We start from the raw sequence: 24,053 nt of genomic DNA, 5'->3' as shown, positions 1-24,053 counted from the left end.
ATGGGATTGAACGGGATGGGATGGATGGGATTGAATGGGATGGGATGGATGGGATGGGATGGGATGGGATTGAATGGGATGGGATGGGATGGGATTGAATGGGATGGGATGGATGGGATGGGGTGGGATGAGCAGACCAGGGGTCAGCGTGGAGGCCCCCACCTCTGATACTGCCCCTGCCAGCACCCTACCAGTGTCCCTGGGGGAGAACCAGATCCAAGGGTCCGCTTGAGACCCCCAGGACACACACCAGCTCCTCACCACCCCACCAAGGCCAGCGGCATCTCCACATCCCGGTGCCATCCCTAAGGGACACACAACCGAGGTCCCCCCCCTCGGAGCCGGTCACCCTGCCAGGAGCCGGTGCCAGGGGCGGTCCCGGGGGACACGGGCCCCGCCGGCAGGGACAGGGTGTGAAGCGCGGTGCGGGGTGAAAGCCAGGTTAATCTCCCGCTGGAGCTTCCCTCTGCAAACAATAAGACAATGCCCGGCCGGGGCCGCCTGCGTAACGCGGAGGGGAAGTTGTAATATTTGCATTTAGCACTCAGTCAATTAAGGCAGAAAGAGGAAAAAGCGCTGGGGGTAATCAGAGCCCCGCTGGCCCCGTGCCCTGCCCCACGGGGCTCAGCCCCACAAGCCAGCATGAGCAGGAATGGATGGGAAGGGAGCTGTATCCCTCGATGGACGCATCCCCATCGCTGGGGCGTGCAGCCGCGGGGTGCTCACGGGCAGCACTGGCAGCAAACACGGATCTCCTGCAGCACCAGAGAAGGGATCTGGGCCTGGAGCTTATTTCAGTCCAGACCTGCCCATGGGGATGGATCTGCAGCTGGAGGCGGCCGAAAAGGAGAGGTGATGGGGATGCTCACCTCCAGCTTGTTGGGGGTCCGGGGATGGACCTGGGCTAAGGGCAGCTCTGCAGGGCTGGGGCTCTGAGCTACATCCCCCTGGGCAGCAGGGCAGAGGGTACACGGGGCTGGACCAGGGGTTCGGGATGGCACCATCCCCTCCTTGTCCCCGTGTCCCCCATTTGCGGACCCCAAAGTGGGGGTCCCGGTGCAGCAGGGCTGGGGCAGCGGCACGGGAAGGCCCTCGGCACGAAGCCGCACACCGGGAGCCCATTTCCCCCCCTCAACAGGGGCCGTTATCAGCGGCCAATCCTCAGAGCGGTCCCAGGGGGAACCTTCAGCCCTTCCCCTCCACCTACCCCAGCGCTCTCCCGCTCCGGCCCACGTCAATGCGGGCGCGAAGGTGTCGGAACAATCGCCTGACAAAGAGCTATTTTTAGGGGCCGGGGCTCGGAGCGGGGATACGGCCCCGCCGCTGACAATGGGGGGAAGGGGGCCGGGCTTCCCCCCGCCCGCACTCGGCAGCAGAAGGACCTGGAAGATTTCCTCGATGACCCAGGCCCGTACAATACAAGGAAAGCGGCAGAGGGAGATACCCCCGCCAGGACGAGCTGCTCCTTTACCTAATGGGAGTGACCGGGGTGAGGGGCTGGGGGACCTGGGCCAGCGGCGTCCCCCGGGGGAGATTCCACACCCCGGGGGGGGGGTGAAATGGGGTGAAGCGTGGCCGTGCTCAGCTCTCCATGAGGCCATGGACAGCGGGGCCGGGCTGGCTCTGCCTCATTGCTGCGGGGCATGGAGGGGCTCTGGGCTCGGGGGGGGGGGTGGTCAGACATGGCTTTCACACATCCCAACACGTCCCAATGGGCTCTGGTGCTTGGCCCGGCCATGGTGGCTGTGACCAGCCCAGGGTGCGTGTCCCCATCCAGCCCCACTGCAGGGCGCTGAGAGCCGCGGTGCAGCCCTGCCCTGGGGGGCTCGGGGCGGAGGGGCCGGGCTGTGCCCCGCTGTTTACCCCCATCCCCAGGGGCTCCCCGGCTCGCCCCGCGGCCGAGGGCTGGGTGCCCGGGGCGCTTGGCCCATCCCTCGGGGAAAAGCCGATCCCGGGCCTGCACGACCGGAAACCGGGGTTGAACCGAGCGACGGGCACCGGCTGCGGGCCTGGCTCGGCTCCGCGGGCCGCAGTTGCCACCTGGCGGCGAGCTCCGGGCATGGCCCCGCCAAGGGCCGCCCGCCGCCGGCCCCTCGGGAGACTGCAGAGCGGACCGGGACCGAGACCGGGGTTGAAAGGGGGGGAGAAAGAGCACGGCTAAGCTCCCCACCGGGACCAAGAGGCGGGGGAGGCAGACACGAGCGGGCCGCGCTGGGCTGCGGGCCCGGCCTCTCCTCACGGTGCGGGCTGAGCCGCGGGGCCGTGTCCCGGTGCGGGCAGCCCGGGATCCCCCCGCCCCGCGGCCCGGTACCGCCCCGCCGCGGACTACAACTCCCATGAACCTTTGCGGCGCGGCACCCCTCCCCTCCGCGTACGCTCCCCGCCCCTCCGCGGCTCGCTGCGCTATTTCCGGTTCCGGCGCGCCTCGCTTTGGTCCCTGCGGCTGGCGGCCGAGCCTTGTGCCTCCGCCATATTGTCTGTGTGCGGCCGGCGGGCGGGCGGCGAGCGGCGGCCGTGGCAGGTACCGGCGGCTCCGGCGCCGCTCCCGGGACTCCGCAGGCGGCGGGGGGGGAGGTGCTGTGTCCCTTCCCCCGCTTCCCTCGCACTCCCCTGCCCCTTCTCCGCTGCGGGCGCTGTGCGGGCGGAGGGGCCGGGGCCGCCCCTCAGGAAGGCTGGGCCGCGGCGGGGGGCGCTGAGGGGGAGCGGGAGGCGGTGGCGGTGCAGGGGGGGGGAGCGGGCGGGCGGGCGGGGCGGACAGGGCAGGGCCTGCGGGGGGAGCCGGGCAGGGCGCGGCGGGAGGGGCGCGGGTTGGAGCTTTCGCTGCCCCCGACACGGCCCCGGGGCTGCTCCGGTAGCGCAGGCACGGCCAGGCCCCACGGAAGTGCGGCCTTCGCGGCCCCCCCCCAGTTCCTCCGGCCCGTACGGTGTAGGTGTTATTTACTCCAAAGGCTCCGTCTCGCCGCTTCCCCGCCCTGCCCGGCAGAGCAGGGGGGTGCGGGGGGGTCTGGTTGTGCTCGCTCCCCGCCTTCAGCCGCGCAGGGGCTCGGTTCTGGGCCTTTCTGGGCGGAGGGGAAGGTCGTTCACACGGGTCTCAGCACCAGTCGCTGCTCTCTGCAGGCAGTAGTGGTCAGTCTCGGCCCTGCTGTGGTTGTGCCTCGGGGCAATAGGCTGCGGGGTTGTTGGTGAAATGTGCTTTGTGAATGAGGGGGCAGATAAGATTATGAAGGCCCGTGTGTGGTGTTTGGTTAGAGCACTTTGTTCTTTCTTACTGAGGGCTGTGGGTGCAACCAGTAGAGCTTGGGTTATAAGCACTCACTCGCTGGTATGTTTTCTGCTGACAGCAGTGGTTAATCTATGCAGAAACTCATGAGGTCAAGTGCCTCATTTCTGCATTCTAAATTTATGGATCTTGAGCCCACATCGTGCCATGGGCTGCTCCTTGGTGCCTGTGCTGAGCCCTGCTACGTGCCAGAGGCCTGCAGTGGTGTGGGGTCAGTGTTGGGCCAGCCTCCTGCTGGGTTGGGGTTTTGCAGAGCTGCTCTTGCAGCTCGATGCAGGGCATTGAACCTGGGTGCCGTGCACGGCTCCCCAAGTGTGCTCACCTGGGCTGTGGGAGCTCTGCCCTCCTTTGGGAAGAGCAGCTCATTCCCTGTCTTCAGGTGAGCACTCACTGGAGGTAGAAGCACAGGGAGACAGCAGCATTTCTGCTGGGGGCAGGCAGTGATTTAGGCTGTTCTTTGACTCTCTCTTTTCAAAGACTTAAGAGTTGCTCAGGATATGGAGGCTCAGAGTTGGTGCTGTGCTGGATTGGCAGTGGCCTGGGTGTGGATGTGACTCTGCCAGTGTGGATCCTGGATTCCCTGGGTTGGTGCAAGGAAGTTGCTTGTTCTGTGCATTGTTCATGTTGGTGTAACATAGAAAAGGGTGAAGCTCGTGCTGGGAGAGGGGAGACTGAGCTTGGGAAGATTATACAGGATTTAGGGAAAGTGTGAAGCTTGATCAGCTCCTTAATTAGGCCTAAAACTGGGATTAGGGCAGTGTTCCAGTTCTTAAAGCACTGTGTCATGTGGGGGTAAAACATGGAACAGTGGCACATCCTCTGTGGAGACACACGCTGTGACTGCAACTGGGGAAAGAAAACTGGAATGGGATGTGGCTCCCACTGACAGCATCCAATCCCATGTTCAGAACAGTCCACTTTCACCCTCAGAAGATCCACCCATGTCTCGTGGCTGGAAGTCCTGTTCTTCGGTGCCTCCAGCCAGAGAAGGGCTTATGGAAAGATCCAGACTATTGAGTATGAAATGTGTACATCTCTGGTGTAGGCAGTGATCCCTCAGTGGAGAGAGTTCCCTTTTTCACCTTTCTTTCTCTGTTGCCTGGTTTCACTAATAGTAAAACCTTTCCTTGTCCTGTGGTGCCCAGCATGGGCTGCAGCAGAGAGCTCAGTGAGCTTGCAGAGGCACTGCTGCCCATGAGGAGTGGAAACAGGGCTGAACCCTGCAGTGAGGAGGGTAGCCTCAGCCTTGCAGCAAGAAGGGTAATGTTGTCTCAGTGTTGGCCATAGCAAAGAAGGGAGCTGTTGTGCTGAATAACTGAGTAACACAAGGGTGGGTATGAGGCCCTGAGCATGGAAAAATGTGGTGAGAGGGTCAGGTGCTGAAGGAGAAAGTGGAGATCTCCAAGTGGAAGCTTCAGAGCAAGTTCTCTGGTTTGCCAGGGCACTGGGTTCATGATGGAGCAGGGATGGGATCTGTTGGCAACATGGCTCTTTGGAAGAGGGAGAATGAAATTTGTGGTAGGTTCTAGCACACGTGGAGGAAGCTGGACCATGATGGGGAAACCGTTCATGACATGAAGCAGAGTTTAGTTGTGTGCAGGGGCACTGAATGGCTCTTGTTTACTGGAAAGCAGCTGATGCAACATTGAGAATGAGGATGCAAACGCGGGAGTGGGGAATTGCTGGGGAAGGACCTGGGAAAATGCTGGTCCCTGAAGGCGAGGCATGGAAAAACTTCAGTACTTGAGGTTTGGATGTTTTCAAATAGCGCAGGTTGGGAGCACAGGCTTGATGTGGGTTTGAGGTGGAAATCTTAGGAATGCAGGAAGCCAAAAGGTGTTTATAAATGTGTGGAATTGTAGAGGAAAAGCTGTGATAAAAGGGACAGGGATGCAACTTCTCCTGCTTTGTTGTCTGGTGTCCTCACACCTTCTGCTGGAATTTTTCCCTGCATTTTCTCCTTACAGAACTAATTTTCTCTTTCTCTCTGTCCTCGTGCCCTCTGAGGGATCAGGCAAAGGAAGGCAGAAGCAAATGGGTGACATTGTGGTGGTGTGATTAATTTCATGGCACATTTCTGAGGAGGCAGGGCTTTATTTCTGGGTTACCAGACCTGGCTCCTCCACTGCTCAGTTACTTACGTTGGGGTGTCTGTTCTATAGACTCAGGATGAGGTTGAGGCCATCTTAGATCTTATTGTTCCACCAGGGTCTAGAGAGAATGAGCCCCCCAGATGTAAGATCGGGAGGGTCTGTGCCTCACTGTGGCTGTGAACATTCCCTGGTTTCATTGCAAGATGACTCTTGGATAACTTTTCTGAGCTTGGATATCTCCTTCCAGGGGCTTCCAAGAGCTGACTCCTGGAATTTACAGAACCCGATTGGAGAAAAAGAGTTCTCCTTTGGACCTGGAAAAACTGCCTTGGAAAGGAGACTGCCGCTTCCTGCACTGTTGCTGAAAGCAGAGGGGGTTTTGGACCCTGTTTTTTTGGACCCTGTTTGCCATCAAGGTGCCAGACCTGTCTGCTGGGGGAGGGAAAGGCTGGTGAGAAGTGGGGCTGGTGATGTGGTTGTAGGATCAATGATTCACGGATATCCCCTGTTGGCCAGGCCTCAGCAGCGGAGCAGCAGCCTCATGAGCCTGACACGAGTCTTCCCCCTCCTTTGTTCAGGCTGCTCCGGACAGTTTTATTCAAACAAATGATTTTATTATCCTTTTCATGCTGCTGCTCTGGGAAGCTGAGGAGCAGAAGGGAGACTTGGAGTCCTTTGTGGACTCAAGACAATACCACCACTGACTCCTGGTTCGGAGGTCACCATTTCACTGCTTTAATTTGCCAGAGTTTATTTCTGAGAATTAGATTATTTCATCATAGAGACCCAGCCTGGTTTGGGTTGGAAGGGACCTTAAAGCTCCTCCAGCTCCAACCCCTGCCACGGGCAGGGACCCCTTCCCCTGGAGCAGCTTGCTCCAAGCCCCTGTGTCCAACCTGGCCTTGAGCACTGCCAGGGATGGGGCAGCCACAGCTTCTCTGGGCACTTTGTGCCATGGTCCTTATGACCCATCTGAATATAAGGAGTATTACGGAGCAGCCACTCCAGCTGCTTGATCTAATGGCTGCATTAGTTTATGGCAATTCACTTGAAGTGGATGCTGACTAAAATGTACTAGATGGAAGTGGAAAATAATTTGGGGCCAAAGTGGAATTTGGTTTCAGATTGCCAGTGGGATGGTCGTGTCTTTGAGTAGTAGCAGCAGTGCTAGAAAATGGAGTTGTTCAGTCTGCTTCTGCAGAAAAGTGGCCTCTGCCCTTGCACCTTCTGAGTAACCAAGGGGTAAAGTCATCTTGGTTTTAGTTCAGCTGAATGTTGGGAGAGTCCAGCGTGTGCTGGGGGGTTAACACTGGGTTAAGAGCCAGAACTGGGTGGGAGAGGTCTCACCATGGGATGTAGAAGTGCCCCAAAGTCCTCTGCATGTCCAGGGAGGAGCAGTGGTGCCTCTGCCCTGTTCCTGCCTAGGGGGAGGCAGTTTCTCAGCACATCTTTGCATGCCTGTGCAGCAGTTTTCAGTAAATCTTTACTTGTAGTGTTCTGCAAATGGAGGAGCTTGGACACACACCACAGATGAATTTCCAATGTGGCAAAGCAAGAGCTCCTGCAGTGTTCCTCCTCTTGTGAGTTTTGTCACAGATTTCTCTCTCTGTTACCAGTGTGCTGTTGGAATCCCAGCCTTCCCTTCTGCAGATCAAGCAGCACTTTGTACTCCAGAAAGAAGAGGAGGGTTTTGCTTGCTGAGGAAGTTGTGTGGCATTCAGATCCATTTCAGCTGAGTTTACACATTAAATCTGGGTAGTTTGGAATGATGCATCCAGGCATATGTCCAACATACGCATCCTACCAAGCATATAAATAATACTCATCCTAAGCCATGACTTGATGCTGCACAGTGGCATTAGGGGTGGTTGCAGGGTGTGAAGAACGATGCTGTGGAGATGGGCAGATGTGTCCTTGCCCGTGGCTGGCAGTGCTGTGGGTTGGCATGGTGAGGGTGGCTTCACCATTCATGTCCCTGCTCAGTTACCCTGTGTGGTGGCTGCTGGGCTCACCAGGTTCAGCCAGGCTCCAGAACACGGGTGTGAAGTACTAAAATCTTAGTCAGTACCTTCACCTCACCTGGCTAAGGCGGCGTAAGTCCAGCACTTGCTCTGATGTGTTGGTGCATCATAGGTACTGATTTGGGGAGTTTAATAGCTTATTTTTCCCATTTAATTGTCAGAATGGTTGTGGCCAGGTTCATCTTGTGTTAATAACCATGAGGTTTTAGAGAGTTATGGTAGAACTTCTGCTTCCTGGCAGGGGTTTGCACCAGGTTTATCCTTCAGCTCTTGTGTCAGCTCCTGCCTCTGGGAATAGCATGATCAGATCAATGAAAAACACCTAACTTTACAGCTGGTGGGTTCAGTTCAGTTCTAGCTGAATCTCTCTCTCCATGAACCACAGGAGACAAATCAGCTGAAGGGTTGGCCTGTCCTACCCTGTGTATGCTCATTAGTGAGGAAAACTGTTACTGTGTCCCTTAGCAGTGATGAGGAAGGGAGAACTTTCCAGAGGATGCTGCCGGTTGACCTGATGTCAGCTGGGAAGAGCCTGGAGTGGGGCTGAACATTCCCCTTGGTGAGCCCTCAGGAAGTCCCCCGGTGGACCTGGATCTCAGAGATGGTTCTTAGAAAATACTGTCCAAAGCCCCAGCAGGAGGAGCTGTACTTTTATTAGTGCTCTTAGAAGAAAAAGAATCTCTTCCCATTGAAGTTCTTGCAGGTTCTCTTTGGCTTTAGGTCAGACTAAAGAGACGTGCCGTTGAAAATCCCACCACCTTCCTTGCACTCCCTGCTCAGCCTAAGCTCTTGGGGCAGGAGGAAGATGACCCAGAAGAGTGCTGCCATCAGTTTCTGGTTTGCTTTGTGTGTTCCAACACATTAGCTTGACAATTCCTCGTTGCCTTTGTAGCCATTTTATGTGGTTGTGTCAGAAGTCTGCAGCACTGGCAATGAGGATATCCACTGAGGAGGCTGGGAATGGTGGCAGAGCCTGCACTTGGCTGCTGGAGCTTGGGTGTCTTGCTGATGTCCACGTGGCCTCATTCCAGGTCAGTCCTGGTGTGTTTGTGTTAGGAAAAGCTTTCCTTTTGCTCTATGTGCTGTGGACTAGCCTAGCTCTGGAATATGAGGGTAGTCCATGGGTTTTGGAGAGAAGTAGGAAGAGAGGAGCTTTCAGAGTTGACTGTTCTATATAAAGTCTCTTAGGAGATGGAGTGAGGAGCATTCCCATCACTGGCATCTGCCGTTGGAGCAGGTCCCGGCTGTCCTACCCCAGGTATGTGTGCTTTGGGGCTTTGGACACCAGACCGAGCTGAGATGCTGCAGACCTGTAGAGGGTCTGTGAAAGCTCCACTAAAATTCAGCCATTCCAGGTCTGCACAACAATGAGGACTGTGCCAGAGCTGCTGCTGGGAGAGCATGTGGCTGCAGTGACACTGCCAGGGCAGCCTGGGGAGCGTCAGACATGACAGACACCACCCTCTGCGCTTGTGAAGTGGGAGAGTGAAGTTTTCCCCAAGTATGGAAGTGATCACAGAATATGGGGTTAGAGTAAAACCCTCCCATGGTCAGTCCTGTGACTTTGAGGCAGTGATGCTCCCGGTGAGATGGACTCCTTCATTGGCAGGAGCTGTGAGGCATTCGGAGAGGAATCAGTGAAGGTGAAGGGGAAACCAGTTTGGTTTTAGGATGTTGCTAATGCAGAATGACTCCAAGATGTTTCTTCCAGTTCAGCTAAAGCAGTCGACTGTTTTCCCTAATGGCTGGTTATGTCTTGTTTAAGAGAATGGTGAGGTCGTTGTATATCATGATTTGTTTCTCCACAGCCAGACACAAGCAGCTCTTCAAGAGGAACCTAGAAGATGATTTTGGTGGAAGAATGTAGTTGGAGCAGAATGTGCTGTTCCAAGAAAATACCAAGAGAAAAGTTGGATTTCAAACCTAAGCTTTTTTTTTTAACTCAATCATATTTTAAAATCCCCTTTTCTGCTGCTGAATTCCCTTTAGCAGGCGAGTGGTCTCCAGGAAAGGGTGTAAAATGTCAGTTGTGTGAATCCAGGCTTGTTTCTATTTCAGCTATAAAACTGGAGGAAAAATATAGGTTGGAAGGGACTTGTGGAGGTCATCTGTTCCACATGGCATTGCTGCAGCTCCAGCATCGTGGAAACACACAAATCAGGTTTCTTTTGTGAGCTACAACATGGGGTTTTGTAAAGTTGGTTACTGTTAGGTCTTCCTTTAAAGGTGGGCTGGGGTTGGATTGGTGTTGGCTGCCAGCAGCAGGCTGGACCCTGGTGTTGAAGCATGCGTTGATCTGTCCAGTACTAAATACTCCGCACGCTCTGCAGCAGCGAGTGCTCCTGCCCTGGGATCAATGAGCTGTGTGAAGGAAATGATAATCAATTTTATGTGCTAATTGTCATGCTTCCTCTCACTAACAGAGCACATCGTGCACTCGTGATTTCAGAGCCTGGGTTTAAGCTGTTACTGTGAAAGGGGGCATCTCAGTTGCACTTGTGGGTAAAAGAAAGGAATAACCTTCTGATTCCAGACTGTTTACTGGAACTCTGCTCCTCTCAGCTGGCAGAGAGCTTTTCTAGTCACAGAATGACTCGGCTGCTGCCTGGCCTGGCCTGTTCACAGCCTTAGTCTTTCACAGTCACTGCTGGTAATGAGCTTACATGGGGAAAGTAGAAGTGAGAGGGAATGTCCAGCCCTGTCTGACAGAGCTCTGTGTCCCCCTTTCTCCATGAGAGGGGTATGAGGTTGTGTGGGACAGTCTGTTAGGAACTGGTAGAGTGCTGGAAATGCTGTCATGGCTCTTTGAGTTAAGCTTGGTGGAATCGGGGGGGTGTAGTGACCACATTGGTGTGGCTAAACGTGGCTCCCTGGGTTCAGTCTCGGGATGAACTTGGGACTCCTGGTAGGGCACTGCTCACACCGAGGGCAGGTTGTGCTGTTAGCAGCATTCCAGAGGGAGGCCGTGTCAAGCGGCGCTCGTGTTCCTGGGTGCAATATTTACACTCCAGAGCTGATCCACAAAGGTCATTGCTTGGCCAGGTTCCCTGGGACACCAGGGTTCTGGGAAGCTCTTGGCTTCCAGCTCGCTCAGAGTCTATGTGCTGTGTCATACTGGTGCCACTTCCTAGGTGTAGGGTTCTGAGTGAGTAACTGTGTGCTCTGTGCCAAAAGCGTTTCCATTTAAAAGGAGGAAAAGTAATATTCCAGTACCTCAGTTATTCTTGACTAAAAAGGGGTGAATTTTACTAGAGGGCGAGCAGGTGCTTCTCAAACTAATGTGTAAATTCCTTAGCTGTGTTTTGTTGCTGCTTGCTCAGAGTGGATGCATCTGGAAGGACAGAAGGCACAAGAGATTCCTGTAGCAATTGGGTTTAGGTGCTGTAAGTATGGATACTCCACAAGAAATCAAGTCTTCTGTGGGGTTGCCACTGGGATTAGAGTACATTTTAAGGGTGATGAAGCTCCTTTTTAAAAGGAGGGAGGTTGTAACAGTGGTTTAAATGAAAGTGGTTTAAAAATCCAGCTCAGAGTGAACATTGAGAGGCTTTTTCCTGGTTTCCTGAGCTTTAGGTACAAATTGTGGTGTGCAGAGCTGCTCAGGCTGATCTTTGAATAACTCAGACTTAAGAACTGATCTCTTTTAATTACTACCCTTCAACTAAAATGTTCTATATGGTGGTGGTGCAGTTGGGTTTGTCTCCCAGCTGCTTACTATCAGCAGCACACGCAGGGTGCATATGCCTGTGTTAGTGTGAGCTGTTTGTACATGGGATGAACAGGGTCTGCTGGGGTGCTCTTGATAAGGTGCTCTGCAAGAGATGAGCTACTTATCAGTTTGCTAATACTCAAATGTGTTTTTAAGGGAAGGTCTATGGGAAAACCTGGCGCTGAAACTTTTCCTTGGTGCTTATTTGCTGCAGCTACAATGTCAGTGCTATTAGGATCTGATCATGCTATTCCCAAGGTGGTCACCACGAATGCTACATCACAGGACCTGGTTTCTGGCCTTGCACAGGCGAAGCTTAGCACTGAGCAGCTCGTGTCAGGTGGTAACTGGAAGCTTTGTCTTCCTCTCTTTGTGACCTCTGGTTTATTGCCTCAAAGTGGTTGTTTCCAGTTCAGCATTTCTCTATGAGGGAATTAAAACTCTCAGATTCATTTTGGCTTTTTGGCAATGCTCAAGGCTGAGCTGCACATGACAACCTCATCTAATTCAGTCTCCTTTAGCTGGGTTACTTTTAGCAGTCTTTCCCAATATACATGATTTTGTGATCCTGTCATTAATGCAGGAATGAATAAATGACATGTTCTGTTTGGATTCTGCAGAACTCATCTTTCATAACAAGCTCAGGACACTCGTGTAGGTGCAATCACTGCTCACACTGTACATTCTCTGCCTTTAAACCGGAGCTAAACTGACTTTTCCATGACCACACCTGTCCCCATTATTTGTCCCTATTTGTGTCAGTCCCTTCTGCCAAAGAGCTTTTGGAGCCTCTGCAAAATTATCCCCCTCTGGGGACAAGGAGAGCAAAATACATACAAATTCCTGAGCGGTTGGAGCAGCTCTGGGGCAGGGTAAGTGTAGATGCATGTACTGTCTTTGCTTGAAACACAAATGGTCTGTGCAGACTCTCCCCTTCCTGTAGAGAGAACAGCAGACAATAATACCCACCTCCCCACACAGGCATTGTGTGCTGTTCTTAGAAGCTGCAGTCGATGGTTTCCTGAAAAAGCCCTTCTCTTACAACGTGCAGGCAGTGCTGGGCTGGAGCTACGTGACAGAGTAAGAACCACTCTGCAATTTGATCTGCCTTTAGATAATGTGATTGATTTTTCTTTTTCTTTCTTGTTTTTTTCCATGCTGAACCCAGGCTGGGCTGAGTGGGGAGCAGCCACGAGTTCTCACTGGTACCCACTTGTGCTGAAAAGCTCAAATCAGAAGTCAGCTGAGGCGTTGGGTTAATTCCTATGCAGGAGTGTTGGGCATCTCCTGCCAGAAGCAGTGGAATAAAGGGAAACAAACTCTGAAATCCACTAAATTTCACTGTCCTCAAAGCAGTGCAGTGAACTCAGGTGCTGTTAAGGCCAGAGTGTGTTTTGGGGATATACATCTAATTTCTACGGGTCTGAGTCATGCCATGTAAATGGTTTGAGGTCTCAGATGATTGCTGCCTCATCTTCTGAAAGTGTAATTTGTTACAGGACTAACATTTGTCCAGGAATAGAGTATTTAGTCATATCTCAGATTCTTCCCTTACCTGAACCTGGCTGCAGTGCCCCATCCTTCCTTGCTTGGGCTGAGGATGGATGGCTGACCTTCGATCACCTCCACCGTGGGCTTTGGAACTGTCCCTTTTGACCCTGGGACTGTGTTACCTTAGCCCTTCTCTACCCAGAGCTGCCCTCAGCACTGTTTGTGTGTCACTAGGTCAAAAACTAACCTGAGGTCCATGGCAGCTGAGGAGGTTTGGTCCATACCAGAAGGAGACCTCATGTTTGTGCTCCCAAATGCAGAGCCAGCTGCTGGTCAGGTTGTGGGATGTGGTGAAGGACATCGGGCCTTCATCCCCCAGGTCATATACCATCTTCTGCTTGTAGCTGTGGTCCTTGCAGCAGACTGCAGTGCTGCAGACCTCACATAAATGGTGCCAGTGGAGCAGGATTTTGCTTCTAGAATTTCCTTCTGGTGTGATGTATCCGATAGCCTGAGCTAACTGAGTAGCTTCTGGATCTTTCTGATGAATGTGGCTATTAACCTCCTCCTGCAGCCTGGTGGTTGTTTCTGTGGAGGGATGACATTGGCACAGCAAATACCTACATTCTGTGTCTTTAGGTTATTGCCCTGCTGCTCAAGAGCCTTTCTTTAAACAGGGCCGTGCAGGCTCTGCCACATGCTGCACCCTGAACAATGCTCTTTCATGCTCCGATGCTGCTTCCTTCCTCATGGGTTATTTTGAAAGCTGACAAAGAGATTTTTGTGCTTGAATGCTTAAAAATATGTTGGCTTTCACTTGGGAAGGATCTGAGAGGTGCAGAGCCTCTGCTTTTGTTTTAGGTAGGACGCTATGCGTTGGTATAAAACTGTAGTAAGTTCCTGATAAGTGTTCAGAAATCAGTGTTAGTGGCTTACAGTAACTTTCTTTTTGAGTCATTTTGACTAGTCTCAGTAATGCAGTGTGCACAAGCAGAATGCAAAGAAACCCCTTTAGATGTGCAGCAGTTTTTCTTCTGTGTGTGGGTAAGTCACCATGTGTACCACAGATGCTGCTGTCTCTGTCACGACTGTAGAAAGTTGTGACTGAAACTGGTGCCCCATCCCAGTCAAGCTCTTCTGCCTGCCTTTGTTTGCTGTGAAGTGCCCTGAGCATCCTCAGGCCATTGGGTCTCTGAATGGTTGGTAATAACTGGCCTTAAGATCTTCACAATGGCCTTTCTTGTCTTGCTGTTGGTTGGTCTTTGCACAGAAGGACTCGCTGTAGCCACACAAACCTTTGTGTGTGAGCACAAAGGCTTTGGTCCTTTCAAGAATTACAGGTAAATCCCAGAGTTCTGATTTAAGTGAAAATTGGTCCTTCTAGAAGTTGAAACTTCAGAAAGTGCTTCATTTAGGTTGTGCAGGTGACCTGTTGGTCTGTCACCCCATTGCTGCATCGGTCATTGGTGCCTTGCAAGAAGTGATAGTGCGGCCTGCAGTGAATGAGGCCTGTTTGTCCCATGGCAGGCACATTCCTCCTGGCTGGGGAGAGGTTTAGCCCATGGCTGTTGCTTTCACTCTGGAGCTGGGCGGAAGGAGTGAGTCTGCAGCTACACACACTGCAGTTCTTCCCTTTGGGAAGGTTCTCTTTGTAACCTTCAGTTGGAAAATCCATGCTGAAGCTTCCAAGTCAGGGGGTTACTTTTGCCAAGTGATCCCGTCCTGCACGGGGGGGGAGCAGACAAAGTTTCCAAGCTCTGGCAGATGATCCCAGGCTGTGGCTGGGCTCCAGCTTCTCCTCAGCAGCTTTTAATGATTAACTTGAATATTTTTATAGTATCTTGAGGTTTTTACCCTCTGGTTGGTTTTCTCTCTGCAGGTGGAAGAATCCGAGGCCGTTATCCTCCAGTGCAGACCAGGCAGCCTCTGATTTGCCATCCCATCATTCCCACCTGCCAACCTGTCTGATATGTCGGGACCCGTGCCGAGCAGGGCCAGAGTCTACACGGATGTGAACACACACAGACCCCGGGAGTACTGGGACTATGAGTCGCATGTTGTTGAGTGGGGGTAAGTCTCTGGGCTGCCTCTGGATGTCCCTGGACCAGGATCAATCCCTGCAGGATCCTGCATTTAATGCATGGGGAGTTAGGCACCAGCAGTGTCAGGCTTTACCCTGCTCCTTGGCAGCTGCCTGTGTGCATGGCAAGTGTTGGGATCACAACTTTGCTTCCCAAGTGTTTCTTGTCAAAATGTGAAATCCCCAACAGTGCAGGGATGTTTTTAGCAGCTTCCTTAAAGAGTTTGGGTTGCAGAGTGTTTGCAGGGAGTCAGGAAATGGCCCCTTTCAGAGGGAAGAAAATCTTGTTCTGAAACAATCTAAACATCAGGGCTGAAAAGAAGTAAAAAGCCTGAAGCTGCCTCTGCCTGGGGTGGGTGAAGACACTCAGCAGACTTAAATAGGTACCTGCTATTTTGTGACTTATTGCTCAGCTCTCTGAGTGACTGAAAGAGATGTCTGCTGCTTTTTGAAGGAAGGAGGTGCCTAAATTGAGCTCATGACTGAACTGTCCAAGAATCAGCCAGCAGTGACACCATTCTTTGTAGCTCTGCCTTCCCCATTCTGTACAGCAGAGCCTGGGCTAAGTTCTGCCCTCAGCTTTGTGGTGCTCCCTGGGTTCTGAAGCGTACAGAGTGTGCTGAGCTGAAGTGATGGCTTGTGCCTGCTCTGGTTTTAAACACGCCAGTGCTGAAAGTTCTGGTCTTTCTGGCTGTGTTGATTTTTAACAACATTATACAAGGAAAAATGTAGAGAGCAGTGGAAGGGATAGGTCGAGTTTGCTGCTGCTGAGATGCATAGTCAGGCTTATGTTACCTGCTGTGGAAGAAATCAGTTCTGGATTGAATCTGACTTGGGCAAGTAGAAACTCCCTGTTCCTCTCCTAACTCTGAATCACTGTGCTCGGGAGATGAAGACACTCGTTAATCCACCTTGTCTGGAAGGTGAGGCAGTGGGTTTGTGGTAAGGACCAGTTTGTAAATGGTGATGCGAATGACAGAGCTCTTTGGAACTAACTGTAACCTCTTATCTCCACAGGAATCAAGATGACTACCAGCTAGTTCGGAAATTAGGCCGAGGCAAATACAGCGAAGTGTTTGAAGCCATCAACATCACAAATAATGAAAAAGTAGTTGTTAAAATTCTCAAGGTGAGCTGGGGATTGGGCAAGAGATAGAAACCATCTTGCTGACCCTCCTTCACATGCAACCAGTGTTGGTAGCTGTCAGGGTGTATGACTAGAAAGGAGACTGCAGATCCTGAGCAGTCAGGTAACAAGAAGATCTGTTTGAACTTCACTTGCAAAGGCTCCAGTGTGTTTTGCTGACTTGCAGTCACCACCTTTGTGATGTGGTTGTTGAGCTCTTGGCCTCCCTGTACTGCAGTGCTCTGTCTTACTCGTCGCTTTTCTGTTCTCCAGCCTGTTAAAAAGAAGAAAATCAAGCGTGAAATCAAGATCTTAGAGAACTTGCGGGGCGGCCCCAACATCATCACCCTTGCAGATATAGTAAAAGATCCTGTGGTGAGTATGGAGGGACCTTAAAGGGTCCTCTGGGGTTATGGTGAAGTTGCTGTGTTTGACTTCAGCTCTGATCTGGCTCTTTGTTTTCCCCTGCTCTTAAATCCTGCTTTTGAACTGCTTAATCAGATCAGCTCTTAATCTGATTAACTCCTTTTAGAGGGCCCTTCCCCTGCAGGTGCCTTCAGCCCCTTGCTGTAAGGGTGAGATACCAGTGACCTGAGACTAGTCAATGCATTCTGCTAACAGTGCTGCAGGCTTTGCCTCTGCTTTTTGTCTCAGGGGAATCGAGTACATCCAAAGCAGAGGGGCTTCTACCAGTTTTAGGAGTAGAAATGATTTAAGTCGTTATCCTAAGGGCAAACATGTTACCTCATCTTAACCACAGCTGAACCCTGTTCTCTCTGTTTCAGTCTCGAACACCCGCTTTGGTTTTTGAACACGTAAACAACACAGACTTTAAGGTACAGTGTGTGTGTTGGGGGGGTGAATGTCTCATGTTTTCCATTTGAAAGCCTCTTTTTAATGTGTTTCTGGGGAAAAGGCAAGTACCTAATGGGCAGGTGGGTTGGTTGATCACTTCCTTCCAACATAGTAACTGTCTTTTAAAGGTAAATGCAGAAGTTGTAACTAGTCCTTTAGTTCTCTTTTGCCACAGGAGGCTCCAAGTGACATTCTAACCTCCAGAACAAATTAATCTGTTACCTTGTGGCCTGTCAGTGCTGTCCTTATGAAACATCTTGCTTTTATGCTCGGTGTATAACTATTGGAAGCACTTTAAATGTGGACAGCTGTTTCTGTGGCTTTCCATGCTTCTGGGGAAAGGGTTTTAAATGTTTATTTGTCCCTTCCCTACTGACCTGCCTCAGGAGGAGGTCTGTTTGAGATCCAGTCTGCAGCATAATGCATTAGGCTGGTGGTGAAGAGGGTACTGTCTGAGCTGGAAGTAAATGTGGGATTTAGAAGGGTGAGGGTTAGGAACAGGCTGATCAGCTGGGAGTGGGATCAGAGGAACTTGGGAGGCTTTGTCCTGTGCCTTCAAGGAGGTTTGGAGGAGCACAGCAGCAGAGCACAGGGCTGGCTTGCAGTGGGCTGGCAGGGATGGGGTGTTGCTGAGGTGTTGGAACACTGACAGGATGTGTTTGTGTCCCGCAGCAATTGTACCAGACATTAACAGATTATGATATTCGATTCTACATGTATGAGATTTTGAAGGTAAGTTAGTACTCAGCTGATCCTGTAGAGGTGGTTGTTATCCCACTAGTGGGGATTGTAAGCTGTTGCTGGCTGCTTTTGTGCTCTAATATAAAGTTAAATGTATTTATCCATTCTTCTGAAACAAATATTCTCTCCTTGGGAGTCTGGAGAAGGGAGGTGTGTGTGATCAGTGCCTAGTGACTGTGTCTTAGAGGCTCTGAAATGCCATTTGTATGAGGAAGCGCATGAGGTGAAGTCAAAACACTTCTGTTGCTGTGACATCCCTTTGAGAGGGAGCTCTAGAAGTCGTGTCTGTGGTCCCCAAGCCTAGTCCAGGATATAACTCTACAGGCAATCTGGTTAGACTGGGTTTATGTGGAAATAGCTCTGAACTTGAAAGGTCCTTGTGACTGCAGCATCTCCTTCTTTGTGTGTCACCTCCAGGCTCTAGATTACTGCCATAGCATGGGAATCATGCACAGAGATGTGAAACCTCACAACGTCATGATTGACCATGAGCACAGAAAGGTAGCATGGGTTGGCTGGAGGGTGGGGAGGGGGGCCTGCTGTTCCCTTGGCAAACTAGGGTCCCTTTTGGGCACCCCTGCATACTGGTGCTAGCAGATACCTGCATGGGGGTAGAGAAGGGTAAAATGGAACTCTTAAGCATCCCTTGATCTTCTTTTTCTACCACTTCTAGCTTAGACTAATAGACTGGGGTTTGGCTGAATTCTATCACCCTGGACAAGAGTACAATGTCAGAGTGGCTTCCAGATATTTCAAAGGACCTGAACTCCTTGTAGATTATCAGGTAAGAAATACTGGGATTTGTCACTAGCTTCCATATGGGAAGTCTGTGCCATTTCGAGGCAGCAAACCAGAAATTCAGGTTCCTGGAGACCTGGAGCTAAGGACAGCCCATTCTGAAATGCATCACAGAAAGCAGTGGCTGTAAAGCTGCTGAGTTAAAGGAACTATTGAGTAGTCTCAGGACCTGAGGAAGAGCTGCAGAACTGTCATCAGGGTGCTGGGAATACAAATGCTGAATGTGTTTTTATCAGGGCTGTGTTTGCAGTTAGTCCAGGAATGAAACAAAGCCCTTGTGGGAACAGCCAGTACTGCATGGGCTAAATAAAGCTAAAACCATCCCCAGAGCTGATGACAGTTTGCATTATGGGCTGGGAACAGCAGTGATACTGGTGGCTTCCACTCCATGCTGGTTCTGAAGGAAGGCACTTCCTCACCTGTCCATGCATGTTGTGGAGTCCATTTCTTTTGGTTCCCATTGTGGTGTTTCCCTTGGATCACTGGAGGGAGGGGGGACCCTGTTAGTATTGAGAGTCCCTTCTGCTTCATTCACCAGCCACTGAATTGTCCTTCTGGTTCTGTACAGATGTATGATTACAGTCTGGACATGTGGAGCTTGGGTTGCATGTTGGCTAGTATGATATTCCGAAAGGAGCCCTTTTTCCATGGCCATGACAACTATGATCAGGTGAGAGCTGGTCCTGCACAGTCAGAGTACTCTCAGCACAATAAAGGTTTGCTCAGTCTGAAGCCACGGTCCTTTTCTCAAGTGTGCAGGATTATCTAACCAGTCACATAGACACAGGTTTATACTTTGTGCTTTTGAGCTACTCAGTAATGGGAAAAGTTCTGTCAATGCTGGTGGGTTCTGGCACATAGACTGTCTATTCCTGAGGTTCTGTTACGTGCAGACCCCTGGCACTGTCCATCCTCCTTCCCCTCTGTCTGGAAACTGCATTTGGGGCTGTTTTATTTAGATTTTGAAAAGGTTGTGTTCCCTTTAGGCCAGAGTTTTTATACTTAAACCTTCCCACACCTGCTCTGCACCTGACTGGTGGGCAGTCCTGGAAAATCAGGGCCCTTCTCTTCTCAAACCTCCATTCTGGAGCCCTCCAGGCTGGTGCCTCACCCTGCACGTGAAAGATGCACAGTTTCTGTTTCCATGACCAGTTATTCCTGCCTTCCCCCCACTGCTTTTGAGTATTATCTTGCTAGCAGGGGAGTTGGTGTTGCAGGGTCTCGGGTGTTAGTGCTGCTGGGGTGTGCAGCTCCCTCCTGGCTATGGGGTTACTGAGTTCCAGCTGTGAGTGGAGGCATGGTCATGATGACCCCGTGGCTGCTGGTTCAGACACTGAGACCACATTCAGGCTCCCAAGGAAATGTGCTCCTGCCTTTGTGACTTTGGTCTGTTTGTTCCCAGCTGGTGAGGATAGCCAAGGTGCTGGGAACAGAAGATCTGTATGACTACATTGACAAGTACAACATCGAGCTGGATCCACGTTTCAATGACATCTTGGGCAGGTGAGCCAAGCTCCAGAGTAGCTCATGAGCTCTTGGTAGACCCAAAGAGCTGCTGCTTTGTCAGCAGCCCCTGAAGTAAACTGAACCACGTGCTTTTGGGAGACATCAGAGCCAAGTTCTTGATAACTGTCACTTTGTGCCTTCAGTCGGTTTTGGAGTGCTTCCCCTGGTCCTTTTTCTGGAAATGGACTTCAGGAAAGGTTTTTCACATCGTCTAGGCAATAAATGAACTGCTGGAGCATAAAGCATGAAGGGCAGATGCTCTCTCCAGTGTTCTGGGGGAGAAAACAAAACAGTGCTCTAAGTGCAAAAGATCAGGTGCTGCTTAAGATGGCATTTGTGTCGTTTTTTCCCCTCCTATTTTGTGTGACACAAACCAAACCACAAGGGGCTGATGTTGAGGGAGTAAGAGAAGGAGAAGCTGGCTTTTAGGCCTGTAAATCCATCCTGACCTTGAGTCCTCATGCCGCCCTGTGGAGCTGCGGTGTACTGCTGCTGTGCCCTGGTACAGCTCAGTCCTGGGGCTGCCACACTGAGCAGAGGTGGATGTCTGAGCACTCCTTGCTCTTCAGAAGGGTGACTTTTGGCACTGGTGTCCTCTTCCCTGCCTGACTGGGGTCTCTCTTCCCCACAGACACTCCCGTAAGCGATGGGAGCGCTTTGTTCACAGTGAGAACCAGCACCTGGTGAGTCCCGAAGCTCTGGATTTCTTAGACAAGCTGTTGCGATACGATCACCAGTCACGACTCACAGCGAGAGAAGCCATGGAACACCCCTACTTCTGTAAGTACAGGGGTTGTTCAACGAGTTCTGCCTCTGGGAAGTCTCTGTCCCTGTAGGTTGTGCAGATAAGAGCTCAGAAGAGCAGTGTAATGAGCCTGATCTGCAAGGAGCTGCACTGGAGCCAAGGATGCCTCTGTGGTGGAGCAAGTAGGCCGCTGCCACCCACACCAGCTGAGGAAATGGTGTTATGCACCCAAGTGAGGCCAGTGAATGAGCAGCCCTGTGTTCAAGCAGCTAAACCCAGGCTAACTTCAGCAGGTGGTGGGGTGCATAAACCCAGAACGCTTTGTTCTGTCAAGGCCCTTTTAAGAACATGTTCCTAATTGTACCTTAGCGAATTCAGGTTTTGGCCTTGCAAAACAAAATGTACTTTACTATCAAATGCTGTTAACTACTTGCTTTTCACAAATCTTGATATTTAGGGGTTTGAAGCAGCTATAACAATGCAGAATGGGTATTTCCTCAGTTCTTTTTGTTTCCTTGCTGCTGAACAGGCTTGGGTCACCAACAACCAGCACAGCTCTTGTGTTATGCCTGTGGCAGATGTTCAAGGGAAATGTTTTACAAGTCTGAGCATTAGTAAAGCTGAAGGCTGTGAGAGTTGGACAAACAGCTAAATTAACTTGTGTCCTAACAGAGGCAGAGCTTGTACTGAACTCCATGTGAGGAAGGGCAGCATTTGGAGTCCAGTTCTCTGATACACGGTAGGTTTGGGAGGCAGAAGGAGGTTGTCACAGCTCAGGTGGCAGTGTTATATACCTGCAGCTGGAAGTGAAGAATCACAGAATCCTGCGTTGGAAGGGACCTCAAGGATCAAATGGTCCAACTTTTCTAGTCCAAACATGACCAGTGCTGGGGGAGTCACCACTTCCCTGGGGAGATGATTCCAGTGGCTCATTATTCTCAATGGGAAAAATGTTCCTCTTGTGTTCAACTGAAGTCTCCCCAGAAATAACTTGTGTCCATCCCCCCTGCTCTTTGCCATGTGACTCCTTGTCAAACGAGTCTCCATTGGGTTTGTAGCCACCCTTTAAACCCTGGAACAGAGTTAGTGCAGGAGTTGGGAACAGCTGACAGAAGACAGGGAGCTCAGTGACACAACAGCTCTTGTGATGTGTGTAGAGACACGACATACAGTTGTAATTGGTGCTAATCTGTGCTTGCTACACCCGTTCTCTGGGCTTGGCTTTGCAGTACACAGATCCTTAGGAGATAAACTTTACCTTAATGTCCTTCAGTTTTTCCTCTTGCTGAACTCCAAAGCGCATCATTTCGATGACTTCTCCCTAGTGGTGTTTCCTTGGCACCTTCTTGGGTGCTTCCCACTGGAGCTGGTGGAACCTTCTGGTAGATGAGGGTTGGTGTTACCTGCCATGGGCAGCTTGTCAGGACCGGCTGAGCAGTGTGTGCTTCAGCTGCTGCCTGCTGACACATCACCTGAGGGGACTTTGCTCTTCCTAGATCCCATCGTGAAAGACCAGGCTCGGATGGGCTCCTCCAACATGCCGGGTGGCAGCACTCCCGTCAGCAGTGCGAGTATGATGTCAGGTCAGTTCTGCTGCTGACCCTTCTCTTTGTGTGGTGTATGACAGCATTTACATGGGTGGGGCATTAGATCATCTCTTGGGACCCATGACAAGGGCACAGAGGGCTGGGAAGCAGTGGGTGGGAGAGTGTGATAAGGCCTCACCGCAGCCTGAGCTGTTTTTCTGGTCTTGCTTTAAGAAGTGCTTTGCAGTTGGATGTTTTGAAGTCTGAATCTGCCCCTCAGCAACTCTTCAGAGGCTGCAGAGAACAGGGAGAGCTCTTTAATCTCATCTTATTTTGGCAGCTCTGAATGCTTAACAGAGCAGCAGCAAACTTAACCTGCAAAGGGACAGCACTTGGGTTACGAAGCTGAGTCCTGGGTAGCGCTGTGCTGGTGCCGCTCTAATTCCTGCTTCCCTGTCTCTCTTCCAGGGATTTCCTCAGTGCCAACACCTTCCCCCCTGGGACCTCTAGCAGGCTCGCCCGTCATCTCCGCCACCACCACGCTGGGGATGCCCGTGCCAGCTGCTGCAGGCGCTCAGCAGTAGTGAGGGGCTCCTGTGTCCTGCAGCCTGAGCTGGGTCAGGTGGGGAAGAGGTTGCCCCTCACCCCCTGCTCAGGAGGCAGCTCGTGCCTGGCAGGGGAAGGGAGGGGATGAACGCTTTGGAGGCACCGTGTCTGAACTGTTGCTTGTGGATTTATAGTAGTTCAGTCATTATATACAAAATTATTATAGGCTGATTTTTTTTTTCTTTTTTTACTTGAACTTTTTTCGTAACTCAGGGGATTCCCTGAAAATACCCACAGCTGGAATATTTCTTGGACAGTTGCTCCCTCCCCACCCCATTAACCCCCCCCCCCCCAAAAAAAAAGTACTCTTCATTTAACAAAAGATTGAATGAACAGAATTTCCTTGCATCTTACTGGAAATTTCTTCATGTTCCCACCATTCCTCCTCCATGAGCCTACACCCTGGGGCATTGTGCTCTTCTCCAGAACCAAACTAAGTCTTCACGGGGCAGGGGAGGGGGATTCTTGAAGTACCACTCCCTTGAACCCCATGTTCTGCCTGCCACCCAGCCCGGGGTCTGCTGAGGAGACAATTCCAGTATGGAGAGGTGGGATAAAGCTTAAAAGGAGTGAGTGCAGATAATGTTTGACACCCAAATTGGACTGAATTATGTCTCCTTAGGAGCCAACCACAATGTCAGCTCACTCCCCTGCATGTCATTTTAGTCTTAAAAGATGAAGTTTCTGCTCACTCGGGGTCCTGGGCAGCTCCGAGGCCGGGACTCCCGCCTGGAGCTCCCTCTTCCCGGGCTCTGGATCTCTGGAATTACTTTGTTATTTGGGTATCTTGTTTCTTTTAAATCGTTTCTCTAGGTTTCAAGCTGGTGGCTACTTAAAGCTGGAAAACTCAGACTGCGCCAAGTCCGATCCCACATCTTCACCCCCATCCCCTCCCTCACGTGCCATGTGGTGAGAATCCAGTTACCTCACAGTCCTGTAAATACGCACTGAGAGGACGGAGCGAGTTCCCTTAACCCGGAATGGTAGATCAGTAATTGTGGACAACTATTATCATTGACAACGGAAAAAGCACCCTCGTTACAGCCCTGCTACCCCTTGCTGTGTATATATACTTTGTCCTTCATATGTGAAAGATCCAGTGTTGGAATTCTTTGGTGTAAATAAACATTTGGTTTTATTTATCGAGGTTAGATTGAAGATCCCTGTGTAGAGGCCTCCAGGGGGCTATCCCCCCCCCCCGTCCCCAGTGCAGTGTGGCTGTTGCTTCTTCGGGGTGTTCCATCCCTTGGCCTCCAGTCCTTGCTCATCTTCATAGGGCCTGTCCCTTGTTTGTCCCTCTTGCAGAGGGGATGGCTGCGGCCTTCCAGGTTGGTGTTAGGATGGAGCCAGTGCCTTGGGTTAAATGGACTGGAGAGAAATGGGGCAGGAGACTGAAATGCTTGTGGGGAGGTGAGGTCTTGCGTGAGCACAAGAGCAACTCCAGGACATCATCCCATAGAAGCCCATTGTACTACC

General features: G+C 51.5%; 3 protein-coding genes across 7 annotated transcripts in view; 1 reads left to right on the top strand and 2 right to left on the bottom strand.

Annotated features, from left to right (window-relative positions):
• Positions 1–773, bottom strand: part of RAD21L1 (RAD21 cohesin complex component like 1) — a 96,418-nt gene extending 95,645 nt beyond the window's left edge. Inside the window, exon 1 of the mRNA XM_061361479.1 lies at positions 765–773. The gene's annotated coding sequence lies outside the window, so the exon portion shown is untranslated. The remainder of the gene's footprint in view (positions 1–764) is intronic.
• Positions 1–24,053, bottom strand: part of RTEL1 (regulator of telomere elongation helicase 1) — a 363,295-nt gene that overhangs the window by 314,689 nt on the left and 24,553 nt on the right. The window lies entirely within an intron of this gene.
• On the top strand, positions 2,441–23,723 carry CSNK2A1 (casein kinase 2 alpha 1). 3 transcript variants are annotated; one of them, XM_061361436.1, is made up of 14 exons: positions 5,538–5,789; positions 14,474–14,664; positions 15,692–15,803; positions 16,074–16,175; positions 16,586–16,636; positions 17,328–17,387; positions 17,814–17,897; positions 18,070–18,180; positions 18,763–18,864; positions 19,597–19,697; positions 20,332–20,480; positions 21,942–22,028; positions 22,440–22,593; positions 23,391–23,723. In XM_061361436.1, the coding sequence occupies exons 2-13, from the start codon at positions 14,564–14,566 to the stop codon at positions 22,553–22,555; spliced, it is 1,176 nt and encodes a 391-aa protein (XP_061217420.1). In that variant the 5' UTR covers positions 5,538–5,789; positions 14,474–14,563; the 3' UTR covers positions 22,556–22,593; positions 23,391–23,723. The 3 variants fall into 3 exon arrangements, with proteins under 3 accessions (XP_061217419.1, XP_061217420.1, XP_061217418.1); XM_061361435.1 differs by lacking the exon at positions 5,538–5,789 and adding an exon at positions 2,441–2,521 and having other exon boundaries at positions 22,440–23,723; XM_061361434.1 differs by having other exon boundaries at positions 5,540–5,789; positions 22,440–23,723.

Source organism: Neopsephotus bourkii, unplaced genomic scaffold, assembly GCF_033783945.1.
Source record: "Neopsephotus bourkii isolate Nb327-2 ecotype Australia unplaced genomic scaffold, CSIRO-AGI_Nbou_v1 NB_1060, whole genome shotgun sequence".
Taxonomy (NCBI): domain Eukaryota; kingdom Metazoa; phylum Chordata; class Aves; order Psittaciformes; family Psittacidae; genus Neopsephotus; species Neopsephotus bourkii.
The sequence above is the reverse complement of the archived record's forward strand: the minus strand, read 5'-3'. Positions and strand labels throughout refer to the sequence as shown.